Source organism: Hyperolius riggenbachi, chromosome 4 (assembly GCF_040937935.1).
Source record: "Hyperolius riggenbachi isolate aHypRig1 chromosome 4, aHypRig1.pri, whole genome shotgun sequence".
NCBI classification, from domain to species: Eukaryota; Metazoa; Chordata; class Amphibia; order Anura; family Hyperoliidae; genus Hyperolius; species Hyperolius riggenbachi.
The window spans coordinates 30,135,722-30,157,215 of record NC_090649.1 but is presented as its reverse complement, the minus strand read 5'-3'; the positions used below and the strand labels follow the sequence as shown (position 1 = coordinate 30,157,215).

Here is a 21,494-nt window from a genome sequence, read left to right as displayed (position 1 = left end):
CAACTCCGCCCTCTGGCAGAGGAAGAGTTAAAACAACCCTGCTGGACACAGGAGAGTCCTGCTGCAGCCATCCTTATACCATCACAGATTTGGCTGCTCTATCCATGGACTTCTATCCATTCCACAGAACTTTCCATAACTGGACTTCATATCTTCTGTTGGGCTTATTACGGCAAAAGGACATACGGTAACTTGACACATTGCTCAGACTATCAATACCTATTTTCACATTTAATCCTTATTATTTCTGTATCAATTTGTTTCTATTGCTATATTTAGTTCTGCATTATTTCTTTAATAAACGATTAAAAATCGTTCGTCTAAGTGCTGTTCTGAAAATCTCCGTAACAGGATTTATATCTCCTTAGAGACGTTACCATAACAGTTTTGATATTAATATCGTTAGTTTTGCTATCTCTAGAAAGGTTGTCAAATTAACCCTTTTTTCTACAGGATTTAGCTAGAGTTAGACTCAGCGCATTTGCACGCTTTATTGCAGATTGGTGGCAGCGACCTGGTCTCTATATGAGATCACAGATTATATTGATTTTACATACAATCGGAATCGGACTGTGTGTGGACTCACCAACCAATCCAATAGGTTACTTTGCCTGCAGTGCTGAATGTCTTCAGGATTCCCTCAGGGTCTGAGGGCGATTGGCAGCAAAGGGAACAGGAATCGGAGGGTGACTGTGCATATGTCACAGTATGTATTTGTAAAAAAAAACAAAAAACATCCTGGGAGCCATTACAGCCCCCAACAGAAAGCGCTGTTGGTGGGCAGAAAAGGGGGGGGGGAGCGGCATGGGAGTTAATCCGAGCTTATGGGGCTTTCATCAGCTCTGGTACACACTGCAGCTATCCTTGTCAGGTTTTGGTAATCCATATCAATTGTTTTGTATAAACCACTCGAGGAGGCCCAATGTAAAACTCGCACTGGGGCCCAGAGCTCCTAAGCTACGCCAGTGCAAGTAATCCGCTGTAACTAGTATGTAATGACCGGCCATCAACCTGAAGACTAAAGACTAAAAGCAGGGAAAACTGTGATAACCGGCTATGAGCCTGGCTGCTGTCTGGCAACATGCCTGCGGCAGAACCAATGCAATGCTGGGTACACACGTTGCAATTTCTCGCTCCATCCGCGGGATCGATTCGATTATTTCCGACATGTTTGATCAGGTTTCAATCGATACAGCCGTAGATTTTGCATACTTGACATGCAAAATCGACGGCTGTATCGATCGAAACCCGATTGAACGTGTAGGAAATAATCGATCGATCCTGCTCAATCCCCGCGGATCCAGCGAGAAATCACAACATGTGTACCCAGCATTACTCTTCCAGTAGCACGTCGGTAAGAACTTCTACAGAGGTGATAAAACACCAGCAGAAGAACAGAAAAAAAGTTTTTTTTAAGTTGAAGCTACTTTGATTTTTCTTTAGATACTCCTGCCTATCAATTCCTCCCTATTACCTCTTGTGCTGTCAGTTTAGAACACTTTTTAGTTAGACTCGCAGGCTGTGTGTGACTAAAATCAAGTTAGGGTAATCGTGCGCTCCTCAACTCCTTCTAAATGGGGTGAAAACCCCTTGAAAAATTTTATTGGCAGCTCAGTATAGCTCTGGATCGCTATCTGCGTAAAGCATAGCTCCCAACTGTCCCTCTTTCGGAGGGACAGTCCCTTTTTGGGAGCCCTGTCCCTCTTTTCCCCTCATTTGTCCCTCTTTCAGGACTTTGTCCCTCTTTCTATATAAATATATATATATTTCTATACTAAAAATGTGTTTGATTGACTCTACACTTTATTCCCATCCTTTAAATTAATATATTACTAATTTTAAAATGTTACTATGAAGGAAAATAAACCAGAATTGAAAGGATCAATGTGGTTTGAATTATAAAACATATTTTTCTTATGAAATCTTTATGGTATGTGTGACCAGGGGCGTGGTTGGGCGTGACCAGGGGAGTGGCATGGGCATGGCTTAAAGAGACACTGAAAAAAAAATTATGATATTATGATTTGTATGTGTAGTACAGCTATGAAATAAAACATTAAGATCAGATACATCAGTCTAATTGTTTCCAGTACAGGAAGAGAAGACAGAAGTTAGTCGTGGAGAGGGCTGTTATCTGACTTTTATTATCTCAACTGTAAGTGAACTGTTTACTTTTTCTCTGCTAGAGGAGAGGTCATTACTTCACAGACTGCTCTGAAAGAATCATTTTGAATGCTGAGTGTTGTGTAATCTGCACATATTATAGAATGATGCAATGTTAGAAAAAACACTATATACCTGAAAATAAAAGTATGAGAATATTTTCTTTGCGGCTAATCTTCTAGTAGTTATTCATAGTACACAACCAATTCACTATATCATATATTTTTTTTCGCTTCAGTGTCTCTTTAAGTGTCCCTTTTTCTCATCTCAAAAAGTTGGGAGGTATGGTAAAGTGTGTGCAACACTCATAAATATATAAAAATGATTCAGATGCAGAGCGCTCAACAGATATTAAGCAGAGCAATACAGAAATGCAAAAATGCAAGAGAGAATGTCGCATCCATCCAGTATCACACTGCTAACAATATAAAATTCCAGTCCATAAAGAATAGTCCTCGTGTGTTTTAACCACCCTGGCGTTCTGATTAAATCGCCAGGGTGGCTGCGGGAGGGTTTTTTTTAGATTAAAAAAAAACTATTTCATGCAGCCAACTGAAAGTTGGCTGCATGAAAGCCCACTAGAGGGCGCTCCGGAGGCGATCTTCCGATCGCCTCCGGCGGCAAGAGATCACACGGAAGGCCGCAATGAGCGGCCCTCCGTGTTTCGCTTCCCTCGTCGCCATGGCGACGAGCGGAGTGACGTCATTGACGTCAGCCGATCCAGCCCTTAGCGCTGGCCGGAACTGTTTGTTCCGGCTACGCTGGGCTCGGGCGGCTGGGGGGACCCTCTTTCGCCGCTGCACGCGGCGGATCGCCGCGCTGCAGCGGCGATCAGGCAGCACACGCGGCTGGCAAAGTGCCGGCTGCGTGTGCTGCTTTTTATTTGGTGCAAATCGGCCCAGCAGGGCCTGAGCGGCAGCCTCTGGCGGTGTTGGACGAGCTGAGCTCGTCCAGACCGCTCAGCTGGTTAAAAAAGACCACTTCTCCACTCAGTGCTGGCTGAATCTGCAATCTTCATACACTTCCATGAGGCTAACTATAGTAACACTATATGCTCATCGGATAAAGTAGCCAATCCTTCCAGATCAGCAAAACACACTTTTGGCCTTGCCAGTTAAAATCTCCTGCTTGTGTCACGCCAGACTCCTCAGGTCGGGCTAGTAAAAAAGGGCGCACAGGGCTAGTGGCCAAAAAGGGCGCAGCCATAGACTGCAATGCAAAATATCGGCTATTCGGCGCCCGACAGGAAAAAAGGGCGCCCGAGAAATAGCGGTTACAGGGATAGTGTTAACAAAAGTTTTCGTTTACAGAATAAGGTTTATAACAAATATCGTTTACAAGTTCGTTTTGAGTTGGTGTTATACTTATTTTTTCGTTTTTAAATTTCGCTTATATCAGTTTTTACTTATTATTTAGTTTAAAAATTTTGCTTACAAAGGTATAACAACTACATTTTCGTTTACACTTCTTTGATAATTTAAAAATTAGTTCTCATATGTATAACGCGTAAATACCGTTTTCAACCTTACTGTATTAGAAATACATCGCTTTTGGTATTAACTTTGTTTTTACACTTATAATGCATTGATTATAGTTACTAAAATATCGCTTTTAATATTACTGTTATTTTAAGGTTGTTTTTACACTTATAATGCGTTGATTATAGTTACTAAAATATCGCTTTTAATGTTACTGTTATTTTAAGATTTCTAATGCGTGTAAGGCTATCTATTGCATTGTATATATTTATATATATACTTTTCTCTATTTATAATATTAATGTATACGTGATTTTAAGGCTATTTTAAGGCTACTTATTCTATTACAAATATATAAATTATTTTATTCATGTTATTTGTAGAGAAGTATTTTAAGGATTAAATATATTATTGTTTATATGTGTTTAGGGTGTTTGTGCGGTGGGGATGGTTAGGTTTAGGCATTACCAGGGGGGTCTAGGGGTTAGGGATAGGTACAGCGAGGGTTAGGTATAGTTACAGTATAATATATGCAATCAGGGGGGTCTTAGGGTTAGGCACCACCAGGGGGGTCTTAGGGTTAGGCACCACCAGGGGAGTCTTAGGCACCACCAGGGGGGTCTTAGGGTTAGGCACCACCAGGGGAGTCTTAGGGTTAGGCACCACCAGGGGGGTCTTAGGGTTAGGCACCACCAGGGGGGTCTTAGGGTTAGGCACCACCAGGGGAGTCTTAGGGTTAGGCACCACCAGGGGGGTCTTAGGGTTAGGCACCACCAGGGGGGTCTTAGGGTTAGGCACCACCAGGGAGTCTAGGGGTTAGGGATAGGTACGGGGAGGGCTCTGTGTGAGAGTAAGGTTAGGTATAGTTACAGCACAATATATGTAATATATACAATTTATTAAATTATATATATTTAAACAAAGAGGGGTCTAGGGATTAGGGATAGGGATAGGGAGAGATCTGTGTGAGCCTACAGTTTGGTATAATTACAGTAAAATATCTGTAAAACCTACCATTGCATTGCTATGCTTAATACAAGTGTAAATATCGTTTTTGTTATAGACGATATTTGACGTTTCTTTTCAGAATTCGTTTGTTGTTATAGACGGTATTTTGCCATTTCATTTCCGTTTATTTAACCTATTTAGCACTAAATTTTCGTTTACAACCCCTTAAAAGATAAATATGGTTTTGCATGAAAACTTAAAATTTCGGCTATACCCCGTACCCTTTTTTCCAGGCGCCCTTTTTTGATATACGCCCTCAGGTATCCAAGCATATGAAAAGGAAACAAATGGACAGAAATAGTGTGATACCGTCTTAGCATACAACTTATGTTGCCACCAGTGCTCCCAGTTTCCAGCTATATCACCACCAGACATGCCTCCACCACATAAGTACACAGGCCTCTCACCAGATACGGGCGCCGACCCGTGACAGACCAGCAATTCAGTGTTTTCTATGTCATACACTTCAGTTTTCCCCGAGCAATAATCCTAAAAACCGGCGGTGAGATGCTGGAGGAGCCTGATATCAAACTTTTATGTGCGCATTTTTATACGGAAATTTGTAAGTTCACTACATTTATTTAAAATGGAATTACACTATGGGCAACCTTGTTTGAGCCTTAGGATTATTGCTTGGGGAAAACTGAAGTGGATGACCTAGAAAACACTGAATTGGTGGTCTGTCACGGGTCGGCTCCTGTATCTGGTGAGAGGCCTGTGTACTTATGTGGTGGATGTCTGGTGGTGATATAGCTGGAAACTGGGAGCACTGGTGGCAACATAAGTTGTATGCTAAGACGGTATCACACTATTGCTGTCCATTTGTTTCCTTTTCATATGCTTGGATACCTGAGGAGTCTGGCGTGACACAAGCAGGAGATTTTAACTGGCAAGGCCAAAAGTGTGTTTTGCTGATCTGGAAGGATTGGCTACTTTATCCGATGAGCATATAGTGTAACTATATTTAGCCTCATGGAAGTGTATGAAGATTGCAGATTCAGCCAGCACTGAGTGGAGAAGTGGTCTTTTTTAAAACGCACGAGGACTATTCTTTATGGACTGGATTTTATATTGTTAGCAGTGTGATACTGGATGTGACATTCTCTCTTGCATTTCTGTATTGCTCTGCTTAATATCTGTTGAGCGCTCTGCATCTGAATCATTTTTATATGTGTGTGACTAAAGTTGCAGAACCGGTGTTCCAACATTTTAGCATACCCGACAGAATAGCATACAAATGCTACTGAGCATGTGCAAAGTCATGCAGGGCATACATTAACCCCATAATACCCATCAGCAGCATTAACCTTTTCAACCCCAGTTAGCTGCCTGTGTGCTGACGTGCAATCTCCACTATCCAAGTGGACATAGAGTTAGAATAAAAAGTTGTCCGAGCGAAGCGAGGACCGAGCCCGCAGCCCAGCGAGCGAAGCGAGCGGGCAAGGGGACACTGATTCTACTAACAAGGGGTATATCACTTTAAATGTATGCTATTCTGTCAATGTATGCTAAAGTGTTGCCACATTGGTTCCTTGCGGAAGGCCTAGATGACTTGAGCCCTGAGTGACAGCCCGCTATGGGATCTCCCGGCAGCCAGGAAGGGTGTGTTGTGTGCATAACAGAGCATGAGGTGGCTGTGGGGCTGTAAACAGTTATTGTTTTAGGACAGTTATGTATACAAGTTTATTGCTTTTATTTTATAGTTAGATTGATTTTAGCCACTCTGGAGCAGGTAAAAATGGTGCCACATTTCATTGTTATATAAAACGATATTTACCGGTTTAATCCTGCTCTGTAGTGATCAAGGCAGTTTGGCTCTCCTTGTCTGCAGGCTCTGATATCCCCGCTCAGATGCATTTTTCCCCACTGAAGGATCATCCCTGCACTCCATACACAGCTTTGCTCTGCAGTGCCAGTGCATGTCCGCTATTTACCCTCACATGTCCCCGTTTTTATTTATTAGGCTATCAGCCTCCTTGTTGTTCAGCCCCCAATCAGCGATGTATTCTGCCGGTTTGTTATTGAAGTGGATCAGAATACAGCGTCCAGTTGTCCTTCGACCAATGTTACCTCAGTCATTACTGCCGAACTCTCTCTCAGTGACAGAACTTTAAATACTTAAAGGAGAACTGTAGTGAAAGGTATATGGAGGCTACCATTGATTTCCTTTTAAACAATACCAGTTACCTGGCTATCCTGCTGATCCTCTGCCTCCAATACTTTTAGCCCTAGACCCTGAACAAGCATGCAGCAGATCTGTGGTTTGACATTTTTGTAAGATCTGACAAGATTAGCTGCATGCTTGTTTCTGGTGTGATTCACACTACTGCAGCCAAATAGATCAGCAGGGCTGCCAGGCAACTGGTATAGCTTAAAAGGAAATCAATATGGCAGCCTCCATATACCTCTCACTACAGTTCTCCTTTAAAGAGAAACTCCGACCAAGAATTTAACTTTATCCCAATCAGTAGCTGATACCCTTTTACATGAGAAATCTTTTCCTTTTCACAAACAGGCCATCAGGGGGCGCTGCATGACTGATATTGTGGTGAAACCCCTCCCACAAGAAACTCTGAGTACGTACTCTTGGCAGTTTCCTGTCTGTGAACCTTGTTGCATTGTGGGAAATAGCTGTTTTACAGCTGTTTCCAACTGCCAAAAAACATGCAGCAGCTACATCACCTGCCAACAGTAAAAATGTCACCTTGTAATAAATGTCAGAATGTAAATCAGGGATTTAAAAGATTTTACAATGGGCAAACACTGACTAAATCATTTTTACACAATTATGGTAAAAATGAAGCACTTTTTTATTACATTATTTTCACTGGAGTCCCTCTTTAAGTAAGGCTGCACCACTTTCATAAATCCTTATCATACCATGCAGAGTAAGACCTGGAACAGCGTTTTAAAATCCCTGCTGTGCTGCATTCATTGATTCCTAAAGGGATTGCGCTTGCGATTCCTGATGCAAACTGTACAGCGCTTAGTGATTGATATTTTTTAATAATCTTTGTTCTACTTACCAGGTGTCTGGCTTCCATCTGTAGCCCCGCCCCTAAAGGAAGAGGTCATAGGTGGTTCTCTAGGACCAATCAGAGAAGCCCCTGTGACCTCTTCTGCTGGGGGCGGGGCTACAGAAGGAAGCCTGAAATACAGACACCCGGTAAGTATAAATATCTTTGTTTAAAGTGTCAATCGCTCGTCCCTGAAATCGCTTTTCAAAGCGATTATACAGCGCTACACTATACACAGCACAGGGCAAGCGCACTCCAAAAGCTGCATGTCCTGCGATTGTGATTACCTCCTAATGGCAGTCACAATAGTAGGTTCCCCAACACGCGCTTTCATCGGCAAAGCGTTTTTAGGAATCGCCATCGATTGGCGGTGATCCTAAAATACTGCCAAAAACACCCTGGTGGGTCCCAGTCCTAAACTCTCTAAGGAGAGTAAGGTGGACGGGTAATTTTAGCACGATGCACGCCACCTAATTTGGGCACTGCCATAGGCATCAATTATTGGACCAGCAGCGATGCTATATGCAGGTTGGCTGGGACCACTAGATGAACAGGAAATATTGTGAGATGGAAAGGGGAACTAATTAGACTAATAAGGCTTATTGTAAGATACTGCCAGGGGACCACTAGACAACCAGAGAAGCTATACGTGGATGGTGGAACACTAGAATACTGTGAGGAGGAGGGGAGACTTGTAGACCACCACTGGAAGTTATAAGGGGGGGGGGGGGGGGGACAAACCATTAAACTAAAACAGAAATCTATATTAGAATGGAAATCACTACACATAGTATTTTGGGTCTTCTTTTGTTATTTGAAGGCAACTGAACACCAGGGAGATTTCTTATTAAAATTAGGCTTCTCATAAGTGGGTTGGGTTGAGCCTCACTACTTACCTTAACCACTTGAAGACTGTAGGCTTACTCCGCCCTAATGACCAGGCTATTTTTTACATTTCATGCCACTGCAGCTTTAAGGCCTCGCTGCAGGGCTGTACAACTCAGCACACAAGTGATCCCCCCTCCCTTTTCTGCCCACCAACAGAGCTTTCTGTTGGAAACATGGAAATCAACACAGTTCTTAGCAGCAACTAAAGCCTGTGTGTAAGTGCTGCAGGAATGCAGGAACACCCACAGGGGGCATATTGCCTTGCTTTTTAAAAAGCAATTTATTCTTAATTGATCTGTTTACAGCAGCTTTACACACCCATGCTTCAATAGCAGGTTATTACAGACAAGCCTTCGGGTTACACAATAACACATAATAGTGTTACATCGCAAGTCAGACGGGAATTCCCAGCCTCTCATCCTGACTGCTGTAACCTCTGTACAGCCACAGGCGGGGTACACAGCTTCCTCTGATCAATAGTGCTTGCCGCCACATTGTGTATTGTTATCCTCATAACGGGAGCTCACTTGTGCTAATTCTATATACAGTATATAAAATTGTATGTGTGCTTATGTATGTGTGTGCGTGTGTTTATGTGCCACAATTACTCAAAAAACACCATGACTGATTGCAACCACACTTGGTATGCAGATCCCTTACTACCTGGGATGATATGTTCTGGGGGTCTTGCGTCCCCCCTGCACACCTGGGCGGAGTTACAAACAGCCAATCAAATTTCACCCATTTAAGTCAATGGAAAAATGTTGTTTATATATTTTGCTCAGATCCCGTTAAATGTTAAAAAAAATAAGCTGTGGCTCGAAGATGACTAGTGGCTGTTTATCTGGGCACATGAAAAAGAGGTGAGGGGAGATTTGGAAGCCCAATTTGAAACCTCCACCTTTGCCCTCTGACAGGGCCGTTTCTTGGGCAGTGCGACCGCCCTGGGCGCAGACAGGCAAGTAAAAGACGGGGGGCACAGGCAGAAGGACATAACCGCTAGGGAGCTGGTGATGCACCGTGCAGCCAAATGGAAGATTACCAGCGCGATCACCTTCCTTGACTCCTCCTAGGTTGCCTGCGTCAGACGTCAAGTCATCATCACGTCACCACCACGTGATGACACCTGATGTCCTGTAGCAGTACTGCAGGCTGTCAGTGGGCGGCGCCCATGGAGGAGTCGGCTTTCCGGGCTCTCTTCGCCTGTGTGTTTTCCTGGTCCCTGCTTCCTCCTGGATGAGCAGCTGGCCACTAGTAAGTAGGAAGATCTACTTGTGACTGTCCCTAAAGAGTAAGGGTGTAACGGTGGGGTGCCGCAACTCAGATGTCTGATTATATGGTGATCTGCAGAATCACCAATAATGCAGACGCTATACTTGATTATGTGGTGATCTGCAGAATCACCAATAATACTAGTATAGCCACAAGGATGCTATGAGTGTAGTGCTTGGTGCAAACGTAACTTTAATAGTTTTGCGAGACCTCACCAGAGGGACTGGTGAGGTACATTCAGTACACTGACTGTATAATAGCGTACAAGCCCCAGCAAGCTGGAGATACTGATACTGAGGAGATAGAATCTCCCGAGAAGCGGGTGACTCAGACTGTACTGCAGCCTAGTGATCACCTGAGGAGCAGGTGATTAAGATGGCACTGCAGCCTAGAGGACACCCGAGGAGCAGGCGACACAAACAACACTGCAACCAGTGATCACCCGAGGAGCAGGTGATTAAGACTGTACTGCAGCCTAGTGAACACCTCACCAGTGGAGCTGGTGGGAATAAAGAGTAATTAACGAGTGCTCATCAGTGGAGCTGATGAGCCTCAGAAACCAATAAGGCTAGGCCCCTTCAGTGATGCTGGCTGGCACTAGCTGAAACTAATAAAGGCTAGGCCCCTTCAGAGGTGCTGGCTGGCACTAGCTACAAGGCACTGCTAAATACGGCCAGACCTCCGGGGGTTCTGGGAACGTACTAACAGATACGGTAACTGTATAGTTTGGCTAGACCAGTAGAACTGGCAAGGTACTATCAGTTACAGAAACCGTATAAATAGGTCAGACCTTACCAGAGGAGCTGGTAAGGTACCATCAGTCACGGCAACTGTATAGTTTGGCAAAACCTTACCAGAGGAGCTGGTAAGGTACTATCAGTTTAAGTGACTATCTAATTAACAGAGCTCGTGACTGTATAATTTAGCTAGACCTTACCAGTGTAGCTGGCACGGTACTACCAGTCACTTTAAGGAAGAGTAGCGATACCGCACCAGAGGAGCTGGTGGGTATATAGCACACCTCACCAGTGGCGAGGGCCCACTGGTGAGTAGAATGGTCAGACAGGCAAGGTTCGACAACAGAGATGTCAGCAACAGTACAGAAATCGTAAGAGTAATCGGTAATCAGGCTGAGGATCAGCAACTTTAAGGCAGATAGGCAGAAGTACAGAATCAGTAAGCGAGATCAGAGTTTAGCCAGAGTCATACACAGGTAATCAACAACAGAATGATACAATACTGAACTAACTATAGATAGATGTATATCTCAAACACTGCATATACATCTATCATCAACAGGAACCTCACTACAATATACAATATAACAATAGTCCTAGTCTTGTGTGAAATCCCTGGTTTCCTCCCAGATCAAAACACATCAGAACTAGTCTAAGGTCTGAGCGCTAACACACTAGTATTCACGACAACAGACAAGGATAGAGTAACAACTCCAGATTTAAATACTGAAGGCAGATTCAAGCAGCCTTGCCCAAGAGGCTGAACCAACCAGCAAAGTACATTGACAGGTAGAAGTCAGCTGACCCCAATGTCAGCTGATCTGTCTCCTACGCCCATAAAGGCCCTTTTGCTCCATGCGCAGGCGTCTGGACCTAAGCTGCTGTGCAACAGAGACACCTGTCCCACCTGAGCCGGGAAGCGACACCCGGGATGGCGTGGCCGCGGAGGTGACATCAGCTGCGCTGCTTTCCACCACAGAGGTAACATTTCCCGTCCTGACAAAGGGTACGCAAGTTCACAGGGGGAGGGTGGGGGAGCAATTTTTACACCCTCGCCCTGAGTGCAATTTAGCCTAGAAACTGCCCTGCCCTCCGGACAGACTTGTTATCTGCTAGAGACAGGCTGATCTTGTTATAGTGGACCTGAACTCAGAACTCCTCTCTGCTCTGAAAGATACACAACAGCATAATAACCTTTAAACAAAAACATGTATTTGTTACAGCTGAGCCGATACAAATCCTAAAATAAATCTGCACAGTTTCTTCTTCCTGATTCATAGAAACAGACATATTGTTTACAGCCTGAGCTTTCAAATGGGCTTAACTGCCATCTCTGCCATAGGCAGTCATGTGACACGGGGAGGATCAAATTACAACTACCATAGTGATTAGACACAAATGAGGGGGAATGAAACAGCCTAAACTCTCTAAATACATACAGGATGCATTTCTCTACGTTCTCCTTCAGTCCTGTGCAAGAGTTCAGGTCCACTTTAAAGATACTACATCTACTACACTCCACTCCCGTTAAATTAATCCTTCATTATCACCCGATTGTACCAGATGCGGTTCTTCCCCTGGTACATTTGGTCATATGTTTTGGACTAGTCCGAGACGGTCTACTTTCTGGTGGGAGGTTGAGGAGTCTACCCAATTGGTAACATGCTTTCCAGGCCCTTGGTCTACTAGAATTGTGTTCTTTGGGCTGTTTGATCTGAAGTATCTTAGAAGACGCCAAAAAAAAACCTTGATTAGGGTGCTCTGCCACTATACCAAGAAGGAGATTGCACTCCACTGGAAGCTCCCGGAGGCCCCTCCACCAATACCTGGATACAGGCAGTCAACAGGCCCTTTCCCCTCTACCAGATTACATACTTTAACAGAAATTGCCCTGCTAATCTGAATAAAATTTGTGATGGATTAAGATCTATGCCCTTGAACTCTCGGAATAGATGCTTGTTGGATCACAGCCACTCCACTAAACAGTGGAGTCCAGACGGGCTGCAATCTCCCACCTATGTCTTTTTTCTCTTATATTCCTCTTTTCTTCTCCTCTTACCTTGTTTCCCTTCTACATTCCCTCTTTCTTTCAGTTAAAAAGAGACTCTGTAACAACATTTTCAGCCTTATTTCTTCTATCCTATAAGTTCCTATACCTGTTCTAATGTGGTCTGGCTTACTGCAGCCTTTTCTAGTTGCACTGTCTATGTATTATATCTAATCTTCTTTCCTTTGTCGTACCTTGTCAGCCCAGAGAGGAATGTGATGTGATAGGGAGAAGTTATACACACCTCCCCCACGCCCCCTGCAGACTATGGGCCATATGCAATTCACTTTTTCACCTGTGTTTTCTCCTAGGTGATATTTTTAAACTTTTAAATAAAATGCCTTTTAAGCCCCCAGAAGGTAAGAAAATGATTACAATAATTTTGATAGTACTTTTTCACCAACCTTTTGGTACTTTTTTAGTTGAAAAGTACTGGAAAGTTATTTAAAATCAAAGATGAAAAATGATCTCCTAGGTGAAAACTCAGGTGAAAAAGAGAATTGCATATGGCCCTATGTGTGTGTGCTTTGTTTATAAGTCACAGCCAGCGTCTCTGCTCACAGCCAGCCTGTCTGAGACCTTGTGAACAGCTGTGAGTGCAGAAATATCAGCTCAAAGCCCATACAAGCAGCCAAGGCAACAAGTGGGAGAAATATTACAGCAGTGAAGTCACATTTGAGAGGAGCCTCTGCAAACAGGCACCTGCTCTGATGATGTATTTCCTGTTTGGCGGCCATCTTCATTGTTTACAAAAACAATGAATAAAACAGTGATTTTATCACCAAGAAAGCAGCAGGAGCAGCGAAAATGTCACAGAGGGGGCTAGGAGAAGACTACAAACAGGCTGGTACTACAGATTCTCTTTAAGAGTTTATCCTCTTAACATCCGGTGGATTATGTAGTATGGAGACATTAGTGCCTACATTGTAGGCAATAGCTCATACTGCATTGTTTTTTCTTTCTCTGCTTTACTGTAATGCCACTTTTATGTGCTGTAGGAATGCTGTCAACATCTCAACCTGTTATATCCATTGTGATGTTGTTATTGCACCCACAGTCTCAATCTTTTGGTAATATATCAGTACAAACTGTGTATGTTCTCTCCTTATTTGTGTGATCAGTAAAACTTATTGTAAAAAAAAGAAAGAAAAGAAATACATTTACTGAGTACTAGTCTTCCTGTCAGCTGGTACCTTATTTTTCGGACCATAAGACACATTTTTTCTTCCCCAAAAGTGTGGAGAAAAAGGTCAGTGCGTCTCATGGCCCGAATAATACAATTTGGACCAGCGCAAATGTGTCCCCCACAAGTGTCAACCAGCCTCATACCCACTGTGGATGTCCCCATGTCCTCTTCAATCTGTCCTGTGTCCTCCGTCCTACCCCTATGATTGTCCATTCAAGTGCAGTGGCTGCGGCTCCCAGCAGTGTACACCTGTGCACGCCGCGGTTCCCTCTTCAGCCTGCAGACAGAGCAGCCAATCAGGTGGGGTGTTGTAGCTAGCCCTGCCAATCACCACCGCTCTGCTTGGTAACTGGAGCTGCTAGTCTTGGAGGGGGGACCCCATGCATACCCTGGAGTTGCAGGAAAAGGGCTCTTCTGGAGGTACCAAGTACAGCTGGTAAAAACAAATCCACAACACTCCAATGGTTTCAATAAAACTTTCACTTTTATTGATCAGCAAAACAGTACAGACAAAATACTCTGGGTTTTAATTATTTTCCAGTTACAGTGGGGTCTCAGTGATGCCGGATACGTGTGCTTTCTGGGTGCTAAAAATAGGCCTAGCTAATACAGCACTATACCCCACTCTATATACTGTACATACCATGATCTCTGTATCAAATGTAAAGTGTTTTAACAATGGAGGAGCCATGGAACCCAGTCTTTAAAGAGACTCTGTAACATTCAAAAGATCCCCTGGGGGGTACTCACCTCGGGTGGGGGAAGCCTCCGGATCCTAATGAGGCTTCCCACGCCGTCCTCTGTCCCACGGGGGTCTCGCCGCAGCCCTCCGAACAGCCGGCGACTGTGCCGACTGTCATTTCAATATTTACCTTTGCTGGCTCCAGCGGGGGCGCTGTGGCGGCTTTCCATTCCGAACTACACGGAAATACCCGATCTCATTCGGGTCCGCTCTACTGCGCAGGCGCAGGAAACTTGCGCCTGCGCAGTAGAGCGGACCCGACGGCGATCGGGTATTTCCGTATAGTTCGGAGCCGACAGCCGTCAGAGCGCCTGCGCAGGAGCCAGGAAGGTAAATATTGACGTCACCGCTGCCCGGACTCCACGGAGGGCTGCAGCGAGACCCCTGACGGATGGAGGACGGCGTGGGAAGCCTCATTAGGATCCGGAGGCTTCCCCCACCCGAGGTGAGTACCCCCCAGGGGATCTTTTAATGTTACAGTTCCTCTTTAAGCACACCAGAGCCCATAAACCGTCCAAGAAGTTGGTCCTTCATCACTGTGAGTACTGCCAGTGATTTGTGCCGGTTGGTTGAGCGTGACTGCTGGTTAGTTGAGTTCCAATTAACCTGGACTCAACTGCACTCTGTCAATCAAGCCAGGTCTATCCAGTGAAACCTCTGCCTCCCCCACCATCCTAATGGTTGGAATACAAGGTCACAGTACATACACTATCCCCCTAACTCACAATCTATAACCTTCTGTAGGCAGAAGGCTAAAGCTGGCCATACACTAGGCCAATTCCCCGCCGATCGACAGCAGATTCGATCACCGGGATCAAATCTGCTGTCAAATCTTTAACGTTAAATTTTGATCCCGCCGATCGCTCCGTGCGAGAAATTACCGTTCATCGCCCGTGGGTAGGGAGCGCGTCGCTAGCGGCGTTCGAGTGCCCGACGACTGACGCAATACAGCTGCAATACATTACCTGCTCCACTGGCGCGACTCCCCAGGTCTCCGCTGTCTTCTTCTCCGCGCTGGTCTCCGGGTCTTCACTTCTTCCTGTCCCGGCAGGAAGTTTAAACAATAGAGGGTGCTCTACTGTTTAAACTTCCTCCAGACAGGAAGAAGTGAAGCATGCCGGACCGGAGACCAGACCAGAGCGGAGAAGAAGACAGCGGAGACCGGGGGGAGTCGTGCCGGCCGGAGCAGGTTCACAGATTGTGAACGGTTTCAGGCTGAAATCGATTCACAATCTGTTTGCAGTGAAAGGCAGCCATACGATCCCTCTCTGATCGGATTCGATCAGAGAGGGATCTATCTGTTGGTCGAATCTGATGGCAAATCGACCAGTGTATGGCCACCTTAATAGTTCCAACGGAATGTGTTACCCTTCTCTGACAGCAAGTCACTATCCCATATTGACTGGCAACCAAGCCAGTCCTCATCTGTCTCAGCATGACCCACTAACCGTGCCTCAGTTATTCCTTCCTGAACAACTGGTTTGACTGCAAATTGCGAGGCTGAAGTCAATATTGTAAATTCTTCATATGCTATGGTACCTCCCATAAATAACAGGCCAAACTGGAGAACAATCCACTAAATTTAGTGGATTGTTCTCCAGTTTGGCCTGTTATTTATTATTATATATAATTTTTTGTATTATTGTAATACATTGTGAGAGACACCGCCTGTCCCCTCTTTTTGGTGACTTTTTAATTGTTTTTATTATGATAATTTGTGGTATAGATTTAATAAAATTGTTATATATTCTTACATAATTTGACTAGTCTGGTGCAATTTTGTTAAGAGGACTTTTCTCCATCTTTGCCAATGGTTCTTGTTTTTAAACACACAAGGTTATCTGCATTTGTCACTGTACCGTCGCTTATTTTTATCAAGTATTACAGATTCTAACATGATAAAGCTATTTATGTTATGTAATTCAATAAAATGTACATACAGTGTCAAAAATAATTCCATAGAAATCTATAGATAAAATATATAACAAATAAATATATTTACTTAGAAAAGCATTCATATTCTAACAACTTATTTTCTCTGCTACACCATCAAAATTCATAAAAGTACCCGTAACCGAGACTAACAGGTACGAATGTTGGCCGCTATCAATATGCACAACCACACGTCCAGAAACCACAAGTACAGTAAGTATTTATGGGTGGACAGCAATGGCCTGGAAATTATGTCATTGAAATTAATACAAAAACAAAACAAAACATAAGGAAGAATAGCATGAAGCGGAATGATATTCAAATGTAATCTCTGGTCTAAACCATTACAGCAAAAAAACACTAATAGGAATATAGATACAGTATTATTGGTTTTCAAGTTACTGGAAGGGTTTCCATCAGGGCCGGTTCAAGCCACAATGAGGCCCTGTGGAAAAAGTAACGTGGGGTCCCCCCTAGACCCCCCTCCATGGTCCCCAAGCCAGCTGCCCCCCCCCCCCCCATCTCCCCCCTCAACTGTAAAGCGGTATAAAACCCTGACATAATATTCAATAAAAACATGTTTTCCTACTTTTTATATGCCAGACGGTTATATTTGCTTTTGTGCATAAGTATTATTATTCATTTAGAAAATAAAAGTTCCCAAAGTACACTTTTATTGGTCTGAAATGCTGACTTTGCATTGTATTCATAACAGGTTTATTCATCTTTTAATTTAAGCAGAAATGCTTTCTGAGTGCCTGTCTGTGTCCAGCAGCTTCTGCACAGTCAGAGAATGTGTCACATTCCTCACTTGATACAATTAAGTAAACACAAGATAACATCTCTAGTTCGAATTTGCAGGGAGCTTGTAAGTCCTGTGTTAACCCTTTGAATGCTGTTCTAGTAAAAAAAAAAATGCTGTAAATAATCTTTTTGAGCAAAGAAGAAATGCTGGGTTTCATTCCGCTTTAATGTGCTCCCCGGGGCCCCTGCACCATTTATATCAGCATTGCGACTCACCTGTCCAGTCATGCTGCTGTTAGTATGTGGGCTCACATCTCCATCCTCACAGGGACACCTCTTCTTCATTACTGGCGCAAGTTATTACGTAACGGACGGATACTGAAGAAGAAGCATCTAGGGGAGCGGGAGGTGCTGCAAAAACAGTGCAGGGGCCCTATGGAACACAAGTTGGGGGGAGACCTGGGGGCCCAGCAGCACTCAGGGGCCCTTAAGCAATTGCCCCCTTCGCCTCTAAGGTATTGCCCACCATGGTTCCCATAATAATTTAAAAGTCGACTTCACTGAGAAGCTAATTGACAAGATTGCAGTTGCTGTTCCAAAATGATCAGATTGTGTTGAGCTGTATTGAGCTGAGTAAACAATGCAGAGAAGCTTTTTCTGTAGCCAGCGGGAAAGCAAGAAAACTTTCTCTGCTGTGTTTGCTCAGCAATGATCAAATTACAAGTCAATCTGATCATTAGTCCTGCAACCAGAAATGGTATCAATTACCTTCAGTGAAGTGTACTACTCCTCCTAGTGAAAATATACCATTCTTGTTCATTTTTCTATTCGTTTTTTGTGTGTGTGTGTGTGTGTGTGTGTGTGTGTGTGTGTGTGTGTGTGTGTGTGTGTGTGTGTGTGTGTGTGTGTGTGTGTGTGTTTAAGGTTTTAGGGCCCGTTTCCGCTACACCTAGTCCAATTCACATTGATAAAAAGCGCATGCGAACCGGTACTTCTATATGCGTTTTCATGCGAATTCACATTTTTTTCTATGAGATTTTAACCCCTTCTTTATTTGATGATCAAGAAGGAAGCTGTAATATGTTGAGTTGTTTTACAGAAATTAGCATACCCTGACTTCCTTCCTGTCTCTCTTTAACCACTTGAGGACAACAGTGGTAAACCTCCATAAAGACCAGGCAAATTTTTACTAAAATGGCCACTGCAGCTTTAAGGCCAAGCTGCAGGGCCGCACAACAGCACACAAGTGACCCCCCCCCCCTCTTCCTTTCCCACGACCAAGAGTGGCTGGATAGTGTAATGGTTAAGGGCTCTGCCTCTGATACAGGCGACCTGGGTTCGAATCTCGGCTCTGCCTGTTCAGTAAGCCAGCACCTATTCAGTAGGAGACCTTGGGCAAGTCTCCCTAACACTACAGCTGCCTATAGAGCGCGTCCCAGTGGCTGCAGCTCTGGCGCTTTGAGTCCGCCAGGAGAAAAGTGCGATATAAATGTTCTTTGTTTGTTGGTGGGGTCTGATCGCCCCCCAGTTGTTTATTTTCTTTTAAATAGATATTTGTGTGTTTTATGTGACTTTTTACGATTTGTTTTTTTTTTTCTTTTTAACAATCCCCTCCCTCCCCCAGCCGGCCAATCCTGGTGATCGGCTGCCATAGGCTTCTGCCTATGAGAGCGGATCGCTCTCTAGTGCCCCAGGGGGACAGCTGTGTCACACAGCTGTCCCCAGTACAGCGCTGCTGCTGATTGCAGCGCTGTACATGTTAATTAGATGGCGATTTTGCCGAGCAGCGATTGCCTGAGACTGAAGGCGGGGCGGAACTCAAGTAGGAGTTGCGCGTGCAGCCTGCGCACGATCTCCTGCAGTAGCCGGCCCCAGGACCTGACGCCAATTGGTCGTAGAGTAGTTAAAGAAAAAAAAACTTTATTGGCAGTGAAAACGCTTGCAAAATTGAGTAAAAAAAGTGCAATAAAACCGCAAGCGAATTTCCCATTAAATTAATTGTGTGCAATTCGCACTTCCCGTGTGCAGGAAATTAGGATAGAGCCATCTGATTTTTTTTTTCCGGCGACATACGATTTTCGCATCCAATAGAAACAGCCACGCTAAAATACATTACTATGCAAATTCATGTGTCGCTAATGCACCTGAATTCGCCATAGTGGAAACGGGCCCTTAGAGTGAAAATGCAATGACCTGTAATAAGGACAGACAGAGGGGAGGGAGGTGTGAGCTACACACACACACAAAAAAAAAAAAAAAAAAAAAGCCATTCAAAGTACAAGCAATTAATCCAGCATGATCAGGGAATTAAGTCCCATAAAGTCAGCGTCACTAATTTCGTGGCAAAGACTGCTTGCTCAGGAACTCGTTTCTCGTCCGCCACCAGGGATCCATAGGCTTGATGGTGGATTATAGTCTTCACACTCAAAATGTAAGTCCATGGCTACCTGCCTTGTCTTCTAATCAAAGAGATTTCTCACATATGTAATATATCCTCTCGGTGGTGCAGTCAAACGCTATGACATTGCCCTTGTCGTAGATTGCGCATTTGTTTTGCAAACCATTATCATGCCTACAAGACAAAAAAGGCAACACAACATTATTATTTGCAAGGCATTTATCCAGCATAAAGGATCTTCCGAAGGGCTTCAATTCATCCCAGAGGGGCTCACAATGTAATGCGCCCACCAAAGTCTAAGGCCAGTTTTATTCAGGGCTGAGGAGTCAAAGCAATTTTTGGTTACCTGGAGTCAGTGTTTTCATAAACTAAGGAGTCGGATGATTTTTGTATCGACTCCAAAACCCTGGTAAGTATCAGTCTAAGCTAAGGAGTCGGAGCAATTTTGGCCACCTGGAGTCGGAGTCTGTGTTTTATTAAACTGATGATTTGTGGACCCACTCCACAGCCCTGGTTTTCTGGGACAGAAAACTAACAACCAACATGATTCTGGGATGTGGGGAAATTAGAATGCCTGGAGGACCCCCCCTCCACACACACACGGATATCATTCAGACTGGATAATGTCTACAAACTCAGGACTCTAGTGATGAAGGGCAAGAGTGCCAACCGTACATAGCCACCGTGCTGCCCAACGGTAGAAGGAAGACCTCCCAATTACCATAAACATTTATAATGCTATCTGCCAGTTCAGAAATTCTGCTTGATTTACAAAAGTTACTCAAAAAAACATGTATTAAAGAAATTGGAATATGGGGAGAATTAGTACTAGTGAAGTAAAATTGATAAAATAATAAAATGGCCACCAGTAAGCCATTTTGCCACACTCCCTTTGTTTTATACAGTTACTCGTATAAGACTAGTTCTCTTCTTTCACATGGTTTCATGGGTTTGGAATGTGCAACTAGGCAGTGGTGTAGCTAAGGAGCCATGGGCCCCGTGCAAGTTTTACATGGGGGCCCCCAAGCACTCTATACATAACAATTGATATGGCGCACCAAAACCTGCCAAGAATTTCCACAGTGTCAGAGATGCAAGAAGGGGATGGGAAACAGTTTTGTTAATGATTACTACTATTTAAAGCATCTATAGAAGTGATTATTACCAGCACAGGGCCAATAGAGAGCTAATATTGTGCTTAAGCAACGGCCCCTCTGACCCAAGGGCCCTGATGCGGTGGCTACCTCTGCAACCACTATTGCTACGCCACTGCTACTAGGGATGATTTGTGCTGTCTTGAAGATATATAGCCCTGTGAATCTCATCAGCCAAACTAACTTTAAATTAACCTTCCTGGCGGTAACCCCAAACGTAGTTCAGGGTAAGCCACGCAGGAGGATTTCTCAGGCCCTGCTGGGCCGATTTGCATAATTTTTTTTTCTGCTACACGTAGCTAGCACTTTGCTAGCTGCGTGTGCACACCGATCGCCGCCGCTACACGCCGATTCGCCGCTACCCACCGCGCCGCCCCCACCCCTTCCAGACCCCATGCGCTACCTGGCCAATCAGTGGCGGGCAGCGCTGAGGGGTGGATTGGGACTCCCTTTGACGTCATGACGTCGGTGACGACATCCCGCCATCGGTGACGACATCCCGCCCGTCGCCATGGTGACGGGGGAAGCCCAACTGGAAATCCCGTTCAGAACGGGCTTTCCGGACGGGCTTGATCGCCGGAGGCGATTGAAGAGGGTGGTGGGATGCTGCTGCACCTAGCCTCGCTACATGATTTAAAAAAAAAAAAAACTGCTGCACTGCCCCCTGGTGGTTTTTAATAGACCGCCAGGAGGGTTAAACAATCTACTATGGAAGCAAATACCTCTAA

The 21,494-nt window shown here is 44.4% G+C and overlaps 2 protein-coding genes across 2 annotated transcripts in view; one reads left to right on the top strand and one right to left on the bottom strand.

The window, feature by feature from the left end:
- The window catches only part of LOC137570321 (snaclec trimecetin subunit beta-like), a 902,833-nt gene that overhangs the window by 351,040 nt on the left and 530,299 nt on the right, over window positions 1-21,494 (top strand). The gene's annotated exons all lie outside the window — the stretch shown is intronic.
- The window catches only part of LOC137570320 (C-type lectin domain family 5 member A-like), a 106,817-nt gene continuing 104,817 nt past the window's right edge, over window positions 19,495-21,494 (bottom strand). The window contains exon 10 of the mRNA XM_068278965.1: window positions 19,495-19,786. Within this exon, the coding sequence (XP_068135066.1) occupies window positions 19,678-19,786 (109 nt within the window). The 3' untranslated portion in view covers window positions 19,495-19,677. The remainder of the gene's footprint in view (window positions 19,787-21,494) is intronic.